The following is a 21,958-nucleotide window of genomic DNA, read 5'->3' as shown; positions in this document are numbered from 1 at the left end:
TCCTCTATTGCACTGTGACTAATTTGAGTCACCCAATTTATATGCAGATTAAAGTCCCCCATAATCACAAGAAACACGTTAGGCGTTAGTCCCCAGCGTTAGTCCCCAGCGAACTTGTGGTCTGTTTTTGCATTCCCTGCTTAAACGTGTGTCCCACCATTCGGCCCATTGTCATGTGAGAGTACCTTGAAGAAATGGGTGTTTATTACTGCAGTGATGTCAGAGAGTGGCTGCCTGTCAGCTTTTTACTTTCATTGTAGGCTGTTTGCTGCAGGGTGTGTTTTAGTTTCATTTTCAGAGCTGGATAGCTGCAGTCACAGCCAGAAGGTGTATGAATCTCTCTCTGAAATCTAAAGACTGTAAATCTATCCTGGTGATTTAAAACTAATACCAATAGTGACTTTAACCTGATGTGCTTCTGGTAAAAGGTGTTTTAAGTCTTATGGATGTTAAAAGGAAAGCTTAAAGAATTATTTAGTGTTGTATTCTTTGGGGGTTGTATTTGAACTGATGGTTGCTAAGATGTTCACTGTATGTTTTGAAAAGGTTAACTTGAGTTCATAGAATAAACATTGTTTTGCGTTGTTACAACAGAAAGATGTAGAAATAAAACGGATGTATCAGAAAGCATACACGGAAGAGGAATCTGAGTGGATACCAGAGTGTTATTACAGTAAAAGTTATGTCTTGATGAGAAAATGGAAACCTTTACATATGCAGGCGGATGAAAAGTGGGCAGAAGTTCATGAAGTAGTATTGCCGGTAGGGTATAGAAAGGAGGTGTTGCGAGTAGCACATGAGGTACCAATGGGAGGTCATTTGAGAATAAGGAAAACTCAAGCTAAAATCCAGAAACATTTTTATTGGCCTGGACTACATAAAGATGTAGTTAAATTTTGTCAATCATGTCACACATGTCAAGTGATACGGAAACCTCAAGAAGTGATAAAACCAGTGCCCTTAATACCCATACCAGCATTTCAGAAACCTTTTACAAGGATCCTAATTGATTGCGTAGGACCGCTTCCGAAAACGAAAAGTGGGAATCAATATCTTTTGACGATAATGGATGTGTTTACTAGGTTTCCAGAGGCCATTCCAGTACGTAATATTACAGCTAAAAAGATTGTGGAGGAGTTACATGAATTCTTTACTAGATATGGACTACCCACAGAAATACAATTGGATCAAGGATTGAATTTTACATTGAGGTTATTCAAAGAAGCGATGGATAGCTTAGGAATAAAACAATTTAAATCAAGTGCGTATCAGATTGAAAGGAAATTAAGTGAGGTGAATTATGTGGTAAAAATTATGCTTAAAAGGTACTTTAAAAGGGAAGGCGAGACAAAGGAGGTTTTAATGATTCTAACTCAAAGTGACAAACCAAATCCAGAAGACTGTGAATTTGACATATCTCAAATAAAATTGGAAAACGACGATGTTCTTAAAAATTGGGATAGATTGTTAGTTACCTTCCAGAGGTAAAACGGACTGACCTGAAAGAGTTATTGATATCACATGGGCATATTTGTGGAGATAAATTGGGAAGTACTAAAATGGCTATACATGATGTAGATGTGGGAAATGCTGTTCCAATCAAACAACATCCATATAGACTTAACCCTTTTAAATTGGTGCAGGTTAACAAAGAGATTGAGAGTATGCTTAAAAATGGCATAATTGAAGTGGGTTGCAGCCAATGGAGCTCACCCATAGTGATGGTACCAAAACCAGACGGTCTCCTATCCCACATTTGGAGGATTGCATTGAGAAAGTGGGACAATCAGCGTTTATTTCCAAACTGGATTTACTTAAAGGTTACTGGCAGGTACCTTTATCCGAAAGGGCAAAGGAGATTTCAGCTTTTGTGACTCCAGATGGTATATACCAATCCAAAGTTATACCATTTGGCATGAAAAATACCCCAGCCACCTTTCAACGGTTCACTAACAAAGTTGTTTCAGGATTACCCAATTGTGTGGTATACATCGGCCATCCGGTAATTTTCAGCCAGACATGGAAAGAACATTTAAAATATCTGAGGGAGTTATTCGATCGACTTCAGGAGGCGGGTTTGGTGATAAACCTAGCCAAAAGTGAATTTGGAAAAGCCCAAGTCACTTTCCTTGAGGAGTTTCCGATACCCTCAAAACGAAGGGAAATAATGCGATTTCTTGGCATGAGTGGATTTGAATGAACATTTGTGCAAAGGTTTTGTAGCGTGATTGCTCCACTGATGGACTTGCTGAAGAAGCGTAACAAATTCCAGTGGACAGCAGAGTGTCAATAGGCATTTGACTGAAAGCTGTGATAACCAATGCTCCTGTGTTGGAGAATTGCAAGGGACTCTATAATCAGATTGAACTAAAGTATCTGACTTTAAAGAGAAATGCCGAGGCGTAGAGAAATGGACGGATCGTGCAGAGACCTTCTTGTTCAAAGAGAATGTCAATCAGGAAGCATTTCAGTTGGAGGAAGAAGAACAAAAATGGACTATATTATTGTACCTGTTTGCGTGTGTTGTTTTTTTTAAAAACAAAAAGTATATTTACTGTGTACATTTCTTAAAGAATAGTGAAAAGGTGAAAAATGAAACCATCTTAAAGTTGATGGTTTATTTTTTGTTCTTGGGGGGAGGTGTCATGTGAGAGTACCTTTAAGAAATGGGTGTTTATTACTGCAGTGATGTCAGAGAGTGGGTGGAGCTGGGCTGTCTGTTAGCTTTTTACTTTCGTTTTAGGCTGTTTGCTGCAGGGTGTGTTATAGTTTCGTTTTCAGAGCTGGATAGCTGCAGTCACAGCCAGAAGGTGTATGAATCTCTCTCTGTAATCTAAAGACTGTAAATCGATCCTGGTGATTTAAAACTAATAACAGTGCTTCTGGTAAAATGTTTTAAGTCTTATGGATGTTGAAAGGAAAGCTTAAAGGATTACTTAGTGTTGTTTTCTTTGGGGGTTGTATTTGAATTGATGGTTGCTAAGATGTTCACTGTATGTTTTGAAAAGGTTAACTTGAGTTCATAGAATAAACATTGTTTTGCTTTAAAAAGTGCTTTTTGATTTCTGCTGTACCACACCTGTAAAGTGGGCCGTGTGCTCCCCATACCACAATTTTAAAAGGTTGTGTGTCAGGTGAACTCCATGATACACTTTGGGGTTCTCTAAACCCTGGCTCATAACACCATCCATTCAATGCAGGTGATACGGCACAGTCTGCACATGATGGATGCCATTTGTCCGTAGGAAGTCACCGAATTTTGTGCTGGTGAAGGCTGTCCCATTGTCTGAGACCAAGACCTCCAGGATCCTGTGGATGCAGAATGTTTGCTGGAGTTTTTCAACCATCGCCCGCGATGTAATGGATGCCATGCGGTGGACATCCAACCATTTTGAATGAGCATCCATGATGAAGACAAACATAGAGCCCTGAAAGGGCCCAGCGAAATCATAGAATATAGAACATAGAAAAATACAGCACAGAACAGGCCCTTCGGCCCACAATGTTGTGCCGAATGTTTGTCCTAGATTAAGAACAAATCAATCTACACCCCATCATTCTACCGTCATCCATGCACCTATCCAATAGCCGCTTGAAGGTCCCTAATGTTTCCGACTCAACTACTTCCACAGGCAGTGCATTCCATGCCCGCACTACTCTCTGGGTAAAGAACCTACCTCTGACATCCCCCCTATATCTTCCACCATTCACCTTAAATTTATGTCCCCTTGTAATGGTTTGTTCCAACCGGGGAAAAAGTCTCTGACTGTCTACTCTATCGATTCCCCTGATCATCTTATAAACCTCTATCAAGTCACCCCTCACCCTTCTCCGTTCTAATGAGAAAAGGCCTAGCATCCTCAACCTTTCCTCGTAAGACCTACTCTCCATTCCAGGCAACATCCTGGTAAATCTCCTTTGCTCCTTTTCCAAAGCTTCCACATCCTTCCTAAAATGGGGTGAACAGAACTGCACATAGTACTCCAAATGTGGCCTTATACAATTGCATCATCACCTCACGGCTCTTAAATTCAAACCCTCTGCAAATGAACGCTAGCACACCATAGGCATTCTTCACAGCTCTATCCACTTGAGTGGCAACTTTCAAAGATCGATGAACATAGACCCCAAGATCTCTCTGCTCTTCCACATTGCCAAGAACCCTACTGTTAACCCTGTATTCCGCATTCATATTTATCTTTCCAAAATGGACAACCTGACACTTTTCAGGGTCAAACTCCATCTGCCACTTCTCAGCCCAGCTCTGCAACCTATCTATGTCTCTTTGCAGCCGACAACAGCCCTCCTCACTATCCACAACTCCACCAATCTTCGTATCGTCTGCAAATTTACTGACCCACCCTTCAACTCCCTCATCCAAGTCATCAATGAAAATCACAAACAGCAGAGGACACAGAACTGATCCCTACGGTACGCCACTGGTAACTGGGATCCAGGCTGAATATTTGCCATCCACCACCACTCTCTGACTTCTATCGGTTAGCCAGTTCGTTATCCAACTGGCCAAATTTCCCACTATCCCATGCCTCTTTACTTTCTGCATAAGCCTACCATGGGGAACCTTATCAAATACCTTCATAAAATCCACGTACACGACATCCACTGCTTTACCTTCATCCACGTGCTTGGTCACCTCCTCAAAGATTTCAATAAGACTTGTGAGGCAAGACCTACCCCTCACAAATCCGTGCTGACTATCCCTAATCAAGCAGTGTCTTTCCAGATGCTCAGAAATCCTATCCCTCAGTACCCTTTCCATTACTTTGCCTACCACCGAAGTAAGACTAACAGGCCTGTAATTCCCAGGGTTATCCCTATTCCCTTTTTTGAACAGGGGCACGACATTCGCCACTCTCCAATCCTCTGGTACCACCCCTGTTGACAGTGAGGACAAAAAGGTCATTGCCAACGGCTCTGCAATTTCATCTCTTGCTTCCCATAGAATCCTTCGATATATCCCGTCAGCCCCGGGGGACTAGTCTCTCCTCAAGTTTTTCAAAATGACCAACACACCTTCCTTCCTAACAAGTATCTCCTTGAGCTTACCAGTCTGTTTCACACTGTCCCCGCCAACAATATGGCCCCTCTCATTCGTAAATACAGAAGAAAAGTACTCGTTCAAGCCCTCTCCTGTCTCTTCAGACTCAATACACAATCTCCTGCTACTGTCCTTAATCGGACCTATCCTTGTTCTAGTCATTCTCATATTTCTCACATATGTGTAAAAGGCCTTGGGGTTTTCCTTGATCCTACCCGCCAAAGATTTTTCATGCCCTCTCTTAGCCCTCCTAATCCCTTTCTTCAGTTCCCTCCTGGCTATCTTGTATCCCTCCAGTGCCCTATCTGAACCTTGTTTCCTCAGCCTTACATAAGTATCCTTCTTCCTCTTAACAAGACATTCAACCTCTCTTGTCAACCATGGTTCCCTCACTCGACCATCTCTTCCCTGCCTGATAGGGATATGCATATCAAGGACACGTAGTATCTGTTCCTTGAACAAGTTCCACATTTCAATTGTGTCCTTACCTGACAGCCTATGTTCCCAACTTATGCACTTCAATTCTTGTCTGACAGCATCGTATTTACCCTTCCCCCAATTGTAAACCTTGCCCTGTTGCACGAACCTATCCCTCTCCATTACTAAAGACACAGAATTATGGTAACTATCTCTAAAATGCTCCCCCACTAACAAATCTATCATTTGCCCTGGTTCATTACCAAGTACCAAATCCAATATGGCCTCCCCTCTGGTCGGACAATCTACATACTGTGTTAGAAAAGCTTCCTGGACACACTGCACAAACACCACCCTATCCAAACTATTTGATCTAAAGAGTTTTCACTCAATATTTGGGAAGTTGAAGTCATCCATGACAACCACCCTGTGACTTCTGCTCCTTTCCAAAATCTGTTTCCCAATCTGTTCCTCCACATCGCTGCTGCTATTGGGGGGCCTATAGAAAACTCCCAACAAGGTGACTGCTCCTTTCCTATTTCTGACTTCAACCAATACTGCCTCAGTAGGCAGATCCTCCTCGAACTGCCTTTCTGCAGCTGTTATACTATCTCTAATTAACAATGCAACCCCCCCCCCCCCCCGCCCCCCCCCCCACCACCTCTTTTACCACCCACCCTAATCTTATTGAAACATCTATAACCAGGAACCTCCAACAACCATTTCTGCCACTCTTCTATCCAAGTTTCCGTGATGGCCACCACATCGTAGTCCCAAGTACCGATCCATGCCTTAAGTTCACCCACCTTATTCCTGATGCTTCTTGCGTTGAAGTATACACACTGCAACCCATCTCCGTGCCTGCAAGTACTCTCCTTTGTCAGTGTTCCCTTCCCCACTGCCTCACTACATGCTTTGACATCCTGAACATCGGCTACCTTAGTTGCTGGACTACAAATCCGGTTTCCATTCCCCAGCCAAATTAGTTTAAACCCTCCTGAAGAGTACTAGAAAACCTCCCTCCCAGGATATTGGTGCCCCTCTGGTTCGGATGCAACCCTTCCTGCTTGTACCGGTCCCACCTTCCCCAGAATGTGCTCCAATTATCCAAATACCTGAAGCCCTCAATTCTACACCATTCAACTGCACTCTCTCCCTATTCCTAGCCTCGCTGTCACGTGGCACCGGCAACAAACCAGAGATGACAACTCTGTCTGTTCTGACTTTTAACTTCCAGCCTAACTCCCTAAACTTGTTTATTACATCCACACCCCATTTCCTACCTACGTCGTTGGTAGCAATGTGCACCACGACTTCTGGCTGCTCACCCTCCCCCTTAAGGATCCTGAAGACACGATCTGAGACATCCCTGGCACCCAGGAGGCAACATATTTTCCGGGAGTCTCGCACGCGACTACAGACTCTCCTATCTATTCCCCTAACCATTGAGTTTCCCATCACTATTGTTTTTCTATTCTCCCCCTTCCCTTCTGAGCCCCAGAGCCAGACTCAGTGTGAGAGACCTGGCCGCTAGGGCCTTCCCCCGGTAGGTCATCCCCCCTAACAACATCCAAAACGGTATACTTGTTTTGAAGGGGAACGGCCACGAGGGATCCCTGCACTGTCTGCCTGCTCGTTTTCTTTCCCCTGACTGTAACCCAGCTACTCTTGTCCTGTACTTGGGTGATGTTACCTCCCTGTAACTCTTGTCTATTACCCCCTCTGCCTCCTGGATGATCCAAAGTTCATCAAGCTCCAGCTCCAGTTCCCTAACATCGTCTCTGAGGAGCTGGTGTTGGGTGCACTTCCCGCAAATATAGTCAGCGGGGACACCGGTGGTATCCCTCACCACCCACATCCTACAGGAGGAGCATGCAACTGTCCTAGCCTCCATCCCCTCTTACCTTACAGAACTTTGTGGACCAACTGGAACTCCACCCTCCGCCTCTGCTCCCAGTCAGCTGCACTCTCTGTAAACTCCCGGCTCCCTTCACGCTCTTTGGGGAAATGTAGGAAATAAATGAAAGGAGCACCTTACGCCCTCAGTCACCAAACTCTCACTATAGCACTCAAATGCACCCAAATTCAGCACTCTCTCAGTCACCAAACTCTCACTATCGCATTCAAATGCACCCAAATTCAGCACTCCCTCAGTCACCAAACTCTCACTACAGCACTCAAATGCACCCAAATTCAGCACTCCCTCAGTCACCAAACTCTCACTATCGCACTCAAATGCACCCAAATTCAGCACTCAGTGCAAACCGACGTGTAATCTTGACCATGGCCTGCCCGGCCTTTCCCAGGGATGGAGGGATGCTGCTGGTGGCAGCTTTTGGTGCTCCTGGCACTGCACACACTGTTTTGCCAATGTTTCAATACCCGCATCTATGCCAGGCCACCATGATGTAGCTACAGGCCAACATTTTCATCTTGGAGACCCCGGGTGGCCGTTGTGAAGGTCCTTCAGAATGGGCCCCACCACACGCGAACCCCATAGCAGGATCCTGTCTTCAACACTGAGTTCTGCTGCTTTCATCCTGAACGCTCTCAGGTCGCCCGACAGCACGCAATGCTGAAACCCTTAGACTACGATATGGTGGATTCTGGCTAATACCAGGTCTGTCTGAGTCCATGCCTTGATTAGGGCCTCTGTCACAGGTAGAGTGTCCATGAAATGTAAGGCCACTATCCAAAGATATTCGAGGATAGGCCATGATAAATTGCCCTTTAGTGTCCAAAAGGTGGGGTTATTGGGTTCCAGGAATGGGGCGGGTTGTGGGCCTAGGCAGGATGATCTTTGAAAGGGTTGGTACAGACTTGATGGGCCAAATGGCCTCCTTCTGCACATTGGTGATTCTATAATTGTTGGCATTAGAATCCAGCTGAGGGCGTCGGCGTGGGGAATCTTCGTCCCTGATCTGTCCTCTAGGACATATTCATAGGCCATCAGTATCAATGCCCAATGCTGAATCCACACCATTCCCATGGGCGGAATCGCCCTATCCTCTTTAAATAACCCCAATGAGGGTTTGTGATCTGTAAGGACCATAAATGCATGTCTGTAAAACGTACTGGTGAAAACCTTTCACCCCAAAAACCACCACCAACCATTCCTTCTCAATTTGGGCATAATTCCTTTCAGCCACTGTGAGGCAAACACTATGGGCCCTTCTGTCCTGCCGTCCATTCTGTGGGCAAAAATAGCCCTGATGCTGTACGGCGAGGTGTTGCAAATCAGCAGAAGCGGCTCTGATGAGAGCTGCCGCTTTACCTCGGTGAAAGCTGCCTGATGCGGTGGATCCCAAAACCCATCTTCAATAGTTGGTGCAATGGGGTCAACAGCGTCGCCAAGTTCAGGATGAACTTGCCGTAGTAATTTATTAGCCCCAAAAAGGAGCGGAGTTCCATTGGATCCTTCAATGCGGGGCTTGTCTCATCACCCTCATCTTGTCTTCAACTGAGTGCAATCCATAATGGTCCATGCGATACCCAAGATAAACTACCTCCTGGGCGTGGAATATGCATTTTTCTCTGCGCAGTCAGGCCCCTGCCACCTCGAACCGGTGGAGCACAGTGGCAAGGTTCTTCATGTGCTCTTGGTCCAACGACCAAGTGATCAAAATATCGTCCAGGCAAACTGCAGCTCGTGGCAAACCCCAAAGTATATTTTCCATAACCCATTGAAAATGGCACAGGCAGATGACACTCCAAAGGACCACCTGGTGTATTACATAAGCCACGGTGCACGTTCGGCACCACAAATCCGTTCCAAAACCAAATGCCAGTATGCATGGGTCATGTCCGTTTTGGTGAAGGTGTGCCTGCCGCTGAGCCACGCATAGAGGTTATCAATTTGGGGTACTCGCTGTCATTTTGTATAATCCCTGCATAATCTGAGGGTGCCATCAGGTTTCAAGACAGGCACGATTGATGTTGCCCAATCCGTAAACTGTACCAGGTTCATGATGCCCAACTGCTCCAATCAGTCCAGCTTGCATCCATTTTTCAGGATGTAGGGAATGAGGCAGATCGATGGGTCGATGACAATCTTGACAGCGTTCCCCTGGATAGTTCCCAGGCCTCTTTTAAATACGTCCGGAAAACCTTGCCAGCATTGCGTCCAGTCCATCAGGGCACAACTGGCAAACATGTTGCCAATCCAAACGGAGGCGCTTTAACCAATCGAGCCCCAGCAAGCTAGACCCAGTCCCACGTACCCGTAGTAAATTTGCAGACTGCTGCTCATACTCCATGGGGACCACCAAAGTACCTGCAATCGCCAATGGTACCCCCCGTATGCATTGCAAATCATATGTTTGTGTTCGGTAGCTCCGACTGTCGGGCTCCAGATCCGATGCAGTCGAACACGGATTGACGCCACTCTCGGTGCCGTGGTGACCTATCCCAGGGCAGCTGCACCCGGTGGGGTGGCAGGCGGTGGGCTTCTTTACCGGTGCCGCTCTGTTTGGCCCTTCTGGTCACTGGCATACCAACCCCTCTGATTTAGGTCCTCCGAATTGGGGGACCATGGCCACTGATCCTCGGGGTCCCAGTTACTTTTCACCGGAGAACCCACCTCCCCAGAGTGGAATCAAGTTATCCTCGATACTGAGGGACTGCCCAAGAAGAGGGAGTAGAAGAAAACTATAATGGGTGGTTTTCGGTTAAAATGCTTCCGTGGAGCACGGAACCAACGTGACCAGTTCCGCGAACAACTGCTTATCAGGTGCTTCTGGGTAGGTTAAGCTCTTTATGATGCTGTATGTGGTGGCCCCGCAAACCGTGAGGAGGGTAACTGTTTGCCTTTCATTCCCAATGATTGCATTCAAACCAAAAAAATACTGCATCCATTCAATGTACTGTTTCCGATCTCTCGTATGGGCGTCAAACACCTCTAACTTCCCTACATGCTGTACATCTCTTGCCTCGCTTGAGACCTCCTGAGGCCTATGCAAAGTGGGCCGTGTTCAAGGAAATGATGTCTCTGGCAGCTCCAGTGGATCCCCATCACCAGTGTATGGTCCCAGGCAAGCAGCCACGAGGAAGCGATATTGGATGTCGAACAAAGGTTTAATATACAATAGGTACTTATACTCACTACTCCACAGAGGGTCTCCCACAACCCACCCACACATGGGTCAGGGATTTTATGTCTACCAAGCTCCAAGCTTCCTGGTTGAGGGTTAAGCCCCACCCCTTCAGTTGGGCAGGTGGTATTCAGGTGAGGCCACGGGGAACCTCATGGTCCAAACCCGTGGCCTCCATTTAGGTTGTAACAGTGACCTATCTGTGACTCCAGACCCACAGCAAGGAAGAGCAAATGAAGGTTTGTGATAGGGTAGAGGTTGAGAAAAATTAAATGACCAAGATATCATGGAACAAAAGTTCCATAATAGTTGTCGAAAATAAATAATGCATTTTCCTGGAGTGAGTGTGAATGGCAGAATAACAAACAGCTCTGTCCAAAAGCAAAAACATGCAAAACAAAATTCAAACCAGCACATAGCAAAAATGCATCAAATTGGGGGGCAGGACTCATGGTGTGAAAAGTGACCACAAAGTGCCTCATCAGAAGCTGTTCCTCAAGCTTGCATTGAGCTTCACAGGAATACTGCAGCTGGCTGGGGCCAGAACTGTGAGTGTGATACTTTGTCAGAAAAGGAACACTTTATTAGGAATTATCCTTACCAGCGAATATGTAAATAACTCCAGCACACAAAGCAACTTTTGCTTTACTCCTTCCTGAGCCTCCGATGTTGGTACATTCCATCCCCATCAGTGCAAATATGGAACCAAAAAATCCCAGACAGATAGAAGCAATCATGAGGGCTCTGGCGACCTGGATGTAGGCTAAGTTTCAAGAATATCAAACAATATGTAAGAATTTCTTTTAAGGGTTTACTTGTAAATTGCGATTAACATAAAAAGACATAAATTAGAATATATGTATATGAACAATGTATTTGAATAATAAATATCAGTAAGTCAGCTAAAAACGTGTACCTACTTGTTGATTTAAGGCCATTTCATGAAGAGGAGCAAAGATTATACAATCTGACATAGCATCCAAGAAGGACTATTTCACATGTCAATGAAACCGAGATTGAGAACTGGTCAGCCTGATTCACCCTGAAAAGCATACTCCGTGGCAGCAGAATAGATGAACCAGAGCCCTTTGTCCATGCCATCACAGTGAAATTCTAGACATAATATCTGATACTATGCTGACAGCTGCTGTTGCAGAGGTCTCAGATTGGAAATGGAACTGCAACATCTTAAATCAGAGGGCAGAGTTTTCCATTCTGAAGTCTAAGTGGGCTGGTACGGGAAAGTCGGTGTGATTCCTACTGGGCGGCGGATCAAATTCATCCCCCCCCACCCCGATTTTTCACTTTTCATCTCATTAATTAAGCTTCAATGAGGGACTTGTCAAATCTCCTGGTGGGGAAGGAAAGGATTAATCCGCCCTGCGGATTTTCAGGGTGAATCAGGGTGTTACCTTATAAGGTCAAAGATGCTGTCACCATATTTAAACGCACCCTCATTATCATTCACTCACCGTAGGCCAGATGTGTTGTTCAGTTCTGCCCTTCAAATAGTGCTGTCTGACATGTGGCAGAAACTGACAAAATTCCCGAAAGCTACCAAAGTTCTGTCCTCAAAAGAATGGTGTCACTGTACTTCTCTCAGGAAGTAAGCAAATCCACTGTACTGCTCAGGGATACAGGAGCCACTCGATCCCTGGTGCTGGTGAAAACCTGACCCCTTCTCCAGGATCCGCCATGAAAACCAAGTGCTAATTAAGGGAGTTGGAGGAGGATCTATTCCATTCCCCTCCTTCAGGTCCATCTACAGAATTATGTAGTCTCAGGTTCAGTCACTTTAGGGATTGTCACCGAGCTGCCGGTGGCAGGGCTAGATTCCCTTCTTGGGAATGATTTAGCTGGTAGTAAGGTGGTGACTTTTCTCCATAATTTTAGACCAGTCAAGCAAGATAAGGAAAAACCGAACAGCTACAGGAGGAAGTTCTAGCTGAGACCTCCTTTAAAAGCCTATCTGAGGGGGAGCCTCAATTAAAGCACAGCTGGTAGATCCCAAATTAAAGCACATAGCACATACTGACTGATCTGAGGAGAAAGCTGCTCAGCTCTCCGAGTCCAATACTTATGAGATATTATAGTAATGAAATGGATGTCCCTGGGAGGCCTGTAGGTGAAGAGTGGACAGCACTTCACCAAAATATCATAAGGAAACCTTACAAATTGCACATGCTATTCCCAATACTGGACATGTAGTTATCTACAAAACATTAGTCGCATACGCAAGCAATTTTTCTGGCCTTGACTCCAGTCCGATGTGGCCACACATTGCGAAACCTGTCAGGGTGTAGGAAAAGTACAAGTCAATTAATTAAAATTAAACCTGCACCTCTCAAACCCATACAAGCATTTGACCAAATTCTTACAGACTGTGTAGGGCCACAAGCAGGCAGGCTATCAGTGCCTCCTGGTCACTCGATTCCCCAAGGCCATTCCCCTCAAAATATCACAGCCAAAGACATGATCGAAGGACTGGCCCAGTACAGCCTGTCAAAAGAGATCCAATCAGATCACAGAATAAATGTATGGTCCCTTTGGTTCAGGAAGTTGTCCACAGTCTGGGAATAACTCAGCTGAAGCCAATGAATCCAAAGTACATCCAAGTGGTACCACCAGACCCTAAAAACTACAATTTGGACCTATTGCCCGGACTATTCCATGACTAAGAGAAGGGTTTAGGTTTCCCGCTGTTCATTACCAGGGACTCCCCTAACAAGTCCACAGGCATCAACCTCTTTGAATTAAGTTATGGGCATGAGGCATTAGGGATGTCATCCGAGATGCCAAGAGACAATATCAGACCAAGCTAGAGTCACAGACTAGCGTTACAGACTCTTGTCGGTGGTGGTAAGGCTTAAACAGCAAAATAGGCTACAAAGCGAAGCCGAGCAGAATCTCCGGCAGCAGCGCACCCCTCCCCGATGAACTCAATGCATTCTATGCTCGGTTCGAGCAGGAAACCATCAAACCAGTCAAGGACAGGGATGGGAAATTGTGTGTGGAGTCTGAAGAGATAGGCGAGATACTAAATGAATATTTTTCGTCAGTATTCACTCAGGAAAAAGATAATGTTGTGGAGGAGAATGCTGAGCCCCAGGCTAATAGAATAGATGGCATTGAGGTACGTAGGGAAGAGGTGTTGGCAATTCTGGACAGGCTGAAAATAGATAAGTCCCCGGGACCTGATGGGATTTATCCTAGGATTCTCTGGGAGGCCAGGGAAGAGAATGCTGGACCTTTGGCTTTGATTTTTATGTCATCATTGGCTACAGGAATAGTGCCAGAGGACTGGAGGACAGCAAATGTGGTCCCTTTGTTCAAAAAGGGGAGCAGAGACAACCCCGGCAACTATAGACCGGTGAGCCTCACGTCTGTAGTGGGTAAAGTCTTGGAGGGGATTATAAGAGACAAGATTTATAATCATCTAGATAGGAATAATATGATCAGGGATAGTCAGCATGGCTTTGTGAAGGGTAGGTCATGCCTCACAAACCTTATTGAGTTCTTTGAGAAGGTGACTGAACAGGTAGACGAGGGTAGAGCAGTTGATGTGGTGTATATGGATTTCAGCAAAGCGTTTGATAAGGTTCCCCACGGTAGGCTATTGCAAAAAATACGGAGGCTGGGGATTGAGGGTGATTTAGAGATGTGGATCAGAAATTGGCTAGCTGAAAGAAGACAGAGGGTGGTGGTTGATGGGAAATGTTCAGAATGGAGTACAGTCACAAGTGGAGTACCACAAGGATCTGTTCTGGGGCCGTTGCTGTTTGTCATTTTTATCAATGACCTAGAGGAAGGCGCAGAAGGGTGGGTGAGTAAATTTGCAGACGATACTAAAGTCGGTGGTGTTGTCGATAGTGTGGAAGGATGTAGCAGGTTACAGAGGGATATAGATAAGCTGCAGAGCTGGGCTGAGAGGTGGCAAATGGAGTTTAATGTAGAGAAGTGTGAGGTGATTCACTTTGGAAGGAATAACAGGAATGCGGAATATTTGGCTGATGGTAAAGTTTTTGGAAGTGTGGATGAGCAGAGGGATCTAGGTGTCCATGTACATAGATCCCTGAAAGTTGCCACCCAGGTTGATAGGGTTGTGAAGAAGGCCTATGGAGTGTTGGCCTTTATTGGTAGAGGGATTGAGTTCCGGAGTCAGGAGGTCATGTTGCAGCTGTACAGAACTTTGGTACGGCCGCATTTGGAGTATTGCATACAGTTCTGGTTACCGCATTATAGGAAGGACGTGGAGGCTTTGGAGCGGGTGCAGAGGAGATTTGCCAGGATGTTGCCTGGTATGGAGGGAATATCTTATGAGGAAAGGCTGATGAGAGAAGAAGGTTAAGAGGAGACTTAATAGAGGCATACAAAATGATCAGGGGGTTGGATAGGGTGGACAGTGAGAGCCTTCTCCCGCGGATGGATATGGCTGGCACGAGGGGACATAACTTTAAACTGAGGGGTAATAGATATAGGACAGAGGTCAGAGGTAGGTTCTTTACGCAAAGAGTAGTGAGGCCGTGGAATGCCCTACCTGCTACAGTAGTGAACTCGCCAACATTGAGGGCATTTAAAAGTTTATTGGATAAACATATGGATGATAATGGCATAGTGTAGGTTAGATGGCTTTTGTTTTGGTGCAACATCGTGGGCTGAAGGGCCTGTACTGCGCTGTATTGTTCTATGTTCTATGTTCTATGTTCTACTGCTGTTGACTGCCCCAGCGGCCCATAACACACCCATACCCACCATCACAGCTTCCGAAGTCAGATCGGCCTTCTTGAAAGTGAACTCTCGGAAGACGACGGGTCCTGACGGAGTCCCTAATCGTGCACTCAGAGCCTGTGCGGACAAGTTGACAGATGTGTCTCGGATCGTGTTTTCCGGGTCCTTAAGGGGGAGGGGGAGCAGCCCCAAGTCGTGGTCTTTCAGGGAGCTAGGATGGAAGCTCAGAACTAGAAGAAACAGAGTTGTTATCTCTGGGTTGTTGCCCGTGCCACGTGATAGTGAGATGAGGAATAGGGAGAGAGAGCAATTAAACACGTGGCTACAGGGATGGTGCAGGCGGGAGGGATTCAGTTTTCTGGATAACTGGGGCTCTTTCTGGGGAAGGTGGGACCTCGACAGACAGGATGGTCTACATCTGAACCTTAGGGGCACAAATATCCTGGGGGGAGATTTGTTAGTGCTCTTTGGGGGGGTTTAAACTAATGCAGCAGGGGCATGGGAACCTGGATTGTAGTTTTAGGGTACGGGAGAATGAGAGTATAGTGGTCAGGAGCACAGATTTGACGTCGCAGGAGGGGGCCAGTGTTCAGGTAGATGGTTTGAAGTGTGTCTACTTCAATGCCAGGAGTGTACGAAATAAGGTAGGGGAACTGGCAGCATGGGTTGGTACCTGGGACTTCGATGTTGTGGCCATTTCGGAGACATGGATAGAGCAAGGACAGGAATGAATGTTGCAGGTTCCGGGGTTTAAGTGTTTTAGTAAGCTCAGAGAAGGAGGCAAAAGAGGGGGAGGTGTGGCGCTGCTAGTCAAGAGCAGTATAACGGTGGCGGAGAGGATGCTAGATGGGGACTCATCTTCCGAGGTAGTATGGGCTGAGGTTAGAAACAGGAAAGGAGAGGTCACCCTGTTGGAAGTTTTCTATACGCCTCCAAATAGTTCGAGGGATGTAGAGGAAAGGATGGCGAGGATGATCCTGGATAAGAGCGAAAGTAACAGGGTAGTTATTATGGGAGACTTTAACTTTCCAAATATTGACTGGAAAAGATATAGTTCGAGTACATTAGATGGGTCGTTTTTTGTACAGTGTGTGCAGGAGGGTTTCCTGACACAATATGTTGACAGGCCAACAAGAGGCGAGGCCATGTTGGATTTGGTTTTGGGTAATGAACCAGGCCAGGTGTTGGATTTGGAGGTAGGAGAGCACTTTGGGGACAGTGACCACAATTCGGTGACGTTTACGTTAATGATGGAAAGGGATAAGTATACACCGCAGGGCAAGAGTTATAGATGGGGGGAAGGGCGATTATGATGCCATTAGACGTGACTTGGGGGGGATATGGTGGAGAAGTAGGCTGCAAGTGTTGGGCACACTGGATAAGTGGAGCTTGTTCAAGGATCAGCTACTGCGTGTTCTTGATAAGTATGTACCGGGCAGGCAGGGAGGAAGGCGTAGAGCGAGGGAACCGTGGTTTACCAAAGAAGTGGAATCTCTTGTTAAGAGGAAGAAGGAGGCCTATGTGAAGATGAGGTGTGAAGTTTCAGTTGGGGCGATGGATAGTTACAAGGTAGCGAGGAAGGATCTAAAGAGAGAGCTAAGACGAGCAAGGAGGGGACATGAGAAGTATTTGGCAGGTAGGATCAAGGAAAACCCAAAAGCTTTCTATAGGTATGTCAGGAATAAGCGAATGACTAGGGAAAGAGTAGGGCCAGTCAAGGACAGGGATGGGAAGTTGTGCGTGGAGTCTGAAGAGATAGGAGAGATACTAAATGAATATTTTTCGTCAGTATTCACTCTGGAAAAAGATAATGTTGTGGAGGAGAATGCTGAGACCCAGGCTATTAGAATAGATGGCATTGAGGTACGTAGGGAAGTGGTGTTGGCAATTCAGGACAGGCTGAAAATAGATAAGTCCCCGGGGCCTGATGGGATTTATCCTAGGATTCTCTGGGAAGCCAGCGAAGAGATTGCTGGACCTTTGGCTTTGATGTTTATGTCATCATTGGCTACAGGAATAGTGCCAGAGGACTGGAGGATAGCAAATGTGGTCCCATTGTTCAAAAAGGGGAGCAGAGACAACCCCGGCAACTATAGGCCGGTGAGCCTCACGTCTGTAGTGGGTAAAGTCTTGGAGGGGATTATAAGAGACAAGATTTACAATCATCTAGATAGGAATAATATGATCAGGGATAGTCAGCATGGCTTTGTGAAGGGTAGGTCATGCCTCACAAACCTTATCGAGTTCTTTGAGAAGGTGACTGAACAGGTAGACGAGGGTAGAGCAGTTGCTGTGGTGTATATGGATTTTAGTAAAGCGTTTGATAAGGTTCCCCACGGTAGGCTATTGCAGAAAATACGGAGTCTGGGGATTGAGGGAGATTTAGAGATGTGGATCAGAAATTGGCTAGCTGAAAGAAGACAGAGGGTGGTGGTTGATGGGAAATGTTCAGAATGGAGTTCAGTTACAAGTGGAGTACCACAAGGATCTGTTCTGGGGCCGTTGCTGTTTGTCATTTTTATCAATGACCTAGAGGAAGGAGCAGAAGGGTGGGTGAGTAAATTTGCAGACGATACTAAAGTCGGTGGTGTTGTCGACAGTGTGGAAGGATGTAGCAGGTTACAGAGGGATATAGATAAGCTGCAGAGTTGGGCTGAGAGGTGGCAAATGGAGTTTAATGTGGAGAAGTGTGAGGTGATTCACTTTGGAAGGAATAACAGGAATGCGGAATATTTGGCTAATGGTAAAGTTCTTGGAAGTGTGGATGAGCAGAGGGATCTAGGTGTCCATGTACATAGATCCCTGAAAGTTGCCACCCAGGTTGATAGGGTTGTGAAGAAGGCCTATGGAGTGTTGGCCTTTATTGGTAGAGGGATTGAGTTCCGGAGTCAGGAGGTCATGTTGCAGCTGTACAGAACTTTGGTACGGCCGCATTTGGAGTATTGCGTACAGTTCTGGTCACCGCATTATAGGAAGGACGTGGAGGCTTTGGAGCGGGTGCAGAGGAGATTTACCAGGATGTTGCCTGGTATGGAGGGAATATCTTATGAGGAAAGGCTGATGAGAGAAGAAGGTCAAGAGGAGACTTAATAGAGGCATACAAAATGATCAGGGGGTTAGATAGGGTGGACAGTGAGAGCCTTCTCCCGCGGATGGAAATGGCTGGCACGAGGGGACATAACTTTAAACTGAGGGGTAATAGATATAGGACAGAGGTCAGAGGTAGGTTCTTTACGCAAAGAGTAGTGAGGCCGTGGAATGCCCTACCTGCTACAGTAGTGAACTCGCCAACATTGAGGGCATTTAAAAGTTTATTGGATAAACATATGGATGATAATGGCATAGTGTAGGTTAGATGGCTTTTGTTTTGGTGCAACATCGTGGGCCGAAGGGCCTGTACTGCGCTGTATTGTTCTATGTTCTATGACTTGAGGTTGTTTTCGTTGGAGAGAAGAAGGTTAAGAGGAGACTTAATAGAGGCATACAAAATGATCAGGGGGTTAGATAGGGTGGACAGTGAGAGCCTTCTCCCGCGGATGGAAATGGCTGGCACGAGGGGACATAGCTTTAAACTGAGGGGTAATAGATATAGGACAGAGGTCAGAGGTAGTTTCTTTACGCAAAGAGTAGTGAGGCCGTGGAATGCCCTACCTGCAACAGTAGTGAACTCGCCAACATTGAGGGCATTTAAAACTTTATTGGATAAACATATGGATGATAATGGCATAGTGTAGGTTAGATGGCTTTTGTTTCAGTGCAACATCGTGGGCCGAAGGGCCTGTACTGCGCTGTATCGTTCTATGTTCTATGTTCTATGTGTTCGTGGATATCTTCAACCTCGCCCTATTCCGTTTCGAGGTTCCCACCTGCTTCAAGAAGACCACCATCATACCGGTGCCAAAGAAGAACCAGGCAATGTGCCTCAATGACTATTATCCGGTGGCCTTGACATCGATCGTAATGAAGTGCTTCGAGGGATTAGTCATGAGGCACATCAACTCAATACTCCCAGAATGCCTAGATCCACTGCAATTCGCAGACTGCCAAAACCGGTCCACAACAGATGCCATCTCCTGGCCCTACACTCAAAGCTCCAAAACCTAGGACTTGGCTCCTCACTCTGCAACTGGATCCTCGACTTTCTGACCCATAGACCACAATCAGTAAGGATAAACAACAACACTTCCTCCACGATAATCCTCAATACCGGGGCCCCACAAGGCTGCGTACTAAGCCCTCTACTATACTCCCTATACACACACGACTGAACATAGTGATTTGCTATGTTGTAGGTGTAACATAAGCGGCTTCCTTGTGGTGCACTTGTCAAAGGAAGGTTCAGATGTGGAGATAACTTCAACATGTTTATTAAACTATTTACACTTGTATTACTCGTGTTCGACACTACTGCTAATCCTATTATAGCTACCCAGACTGACTAACCAGCCGCTGCAATCCACGTGGTGGGTGTAATATTGAATCAACCCTGTGTCTGTTCTCACTGACTGTCTCCACTGGAAAGAGGCAGATCATGTGTGTCCTTTATATATGGATTGGTGTAGTGCCCCCTGTGGTCGTGTCACCTCCGCGTGCATCGTGATTGTCCATTGGTCATCTCCTATCCAACTGATCTATTGGCTGAGTGTGTGTGTGTGATGTTTCTAATGCTCCCTCAAGTGTCTAGCTAGCCTACATGCATTTACATTGATGCACATCACCACACATAGAACATACAGTGCAGGAGGAGGCCATTTGGTCCATCGAGTCTGCAATCACCCACTTAAGCCCTCACTTCCTCCCTATCCACGTAACCCTTCCTAACCTTTTTTAGACACTAAGAGCAATTTAGCATGGCCAATCCACCTAACCTGCACGTCTTTGGACTGTGGGAGGAAACCAGAGCACCCGGAAGAAACCCATGCAGACACGGGGAGAACGTGCAAAATGCGCACACACAGTGACCCAGCGGGGAATAGAACCTGGGACCCTGGCAGTGTGAAGCCACAGTGCTATCTACTTGTGCTACCGTGCTGCATGGCAAGATTTGGCTCCAACTACATCTACAAATTTGCTGACGACACGACCGTAGTAGGTCGGATCTCAAACAACGACAAGTCAGAATACAGGAGGGAGATAGAGAACCTAGTTGAGTGGTGTAAAGACAACAATCTCTCCCTCAATGTCAGCAAAACTAAAGAGCTGGTTGTAACAATATGGATATTGGATGGGAGATGAATGGTTAACAATTTTATGTAAATACATCTAATCACCAGATGGTGATCAAGAGCAGTCACGTAGATCACGTGACACCCTTGATTCTGAGAGAAGGTGTTTCGGCGTGAGAGAAAGTAGTCATGTGTTCTGGAGTTCTGCAGATAAAGTTATAGCAAAGTTTATTTCACAACCTCTGTACTTAGGAAAACGTTTGAATCTAATTATACGTAGTGTTAGTAAATTAGCTTTGTTAATCAACATAGCTTGATGTTCTTTGTTGAGCACTATACATCAAAGCCATCCTTATCAAGGAAACAGAATATCACACTGGCAATTGACTTCAGGAAGCAAAGTACTGTACACACCTCTGTCAGCATCAATGGGGCCGAGGTGGAGATGGTTGACAGCTTCAGATTCCTAGGTGTGCACATCACCAAAAATCTGTCCTGGTCCACCCACGTCGATGCTACGACCATGAAAGCAGAACAGCGCCTAAAATCTCTCAGGAAACTAAAGAAATTCAGCATGACCACATTGACTCTTACCAACTTTTACAGGTGCACCATAGAAAGCATCCTATCTGGCTGTATCACAGCCTGGTATGGCAGCTGCTCGTCCCAAGATTGGAAAAAACTACAGAGAGTCGTGAACACCGCCCAGTCCATCACACAAACCCCCTTCTCATCCATTGAGGGTCCCAGAGGGGAGGCCAGCGACACCCCAAGGTATCCAGGCATCGCTGGTCTTTTGAACTAATGTCGGACAATGTGTGCCGCAGGAGCCTCCGCCTCAACAAGGAGATGGTGCGGCACCAGTGCGGGTGACCTGTCAGCTCTTGGGGGATAAAGGGTGCCCAATCATATCCTGGCTGATGACACCAGTACAGAGGCCGGAGACTGATGCGGAGATCCGATATTAAGAGGCCCATGTGGCCACCCGGGCTGTCATTGAGCGGTGCATCGGACTGCTCAAAATGCAGTTCTGATGCGTGGACCGCTCTGGTGGTGCACTGCAGTACACGCCTCGGAGGGTCGCCCACTTTGTGGTGGTCTTTCCTCCATAACCTGGTGCAGCACTCGGGCAACCTGCTGGAAGGAGTGGAGGAGGAATATCCGGTCACGTCTGAGGAGAAGCCGGACCAGGAAGGGCTGGAGGATGAGGAGCAGTCGGAGGATGGATGACAGGAGGTAGCGGCGAGTGTCTAGTATGCCCAGAGGTCAAAGGAGGCCCTCATCTTAGCCCACTTCTCATAGGGCTTGGCTTTGTACGATATCGCACCTCTTCCCCCTCCCTCCATTCCACCACCATCCCTCCACAACAGTGTCTTTGCGTGCCGCCCTGTGCCACACGCTAACTCTGAGACACGCTGTTGTCAGGGAGAGGGGGCGGTGGGGGTAGACACAAGATAGCTCGTGACAGCCGCCGTCTCCCTGTCGGGGGGCTCCGGTTC

At 46.4% G+C, this 21,958-nt stretch overlaps 1 protein-coding gene across 3 annotated transcripts in view; it reads right to left on the bottom strand.

The window, feature by feature from the left end:
• The window catches only part of LOC140391595 (claudin-10-like), a 163,073-nt gene that overhangs the window by 120,146 nt on the left and 20,969 nt on the right, over nucleotides 1-21,958 (bottom strand). For all 3 annotated transcript variants that reach the window (XM_072476243.1, XM_072476244.1, XM_072476242.1), the window contains exon 2: nucleotides 11,168-11,329. In XM_072476243.1, the coding sequence (XP_072332344.1) occupies nucleotides 11,168-11,329 (162 nt within the window). The remainder of the gene's footprint in view (nucleotides 1-11,167; nucleotides 11,330-21,958) is intronic.

This window comes from Scyliorhinus torazame, chromosome 15, assembly GCF_047496885.1.
Source record: "Scyliorhinus torazame isolate Kashiwa2021f chromosome 15, sScyTor2.1, whole genome shotgun sequence".
In the NCBI taxonomy this organism is placed as follows: domain Eukaryota; kingdom Metazoa; phylum Chordata; class Chondrichthyes; order Carcharhiniformes; family Scyliorhinidae; genus Scyliorhinus; species Scyliorhinus torazame.
This window is presented reverse-complemented; position numbering and strand designations above follow the sequence as displayed.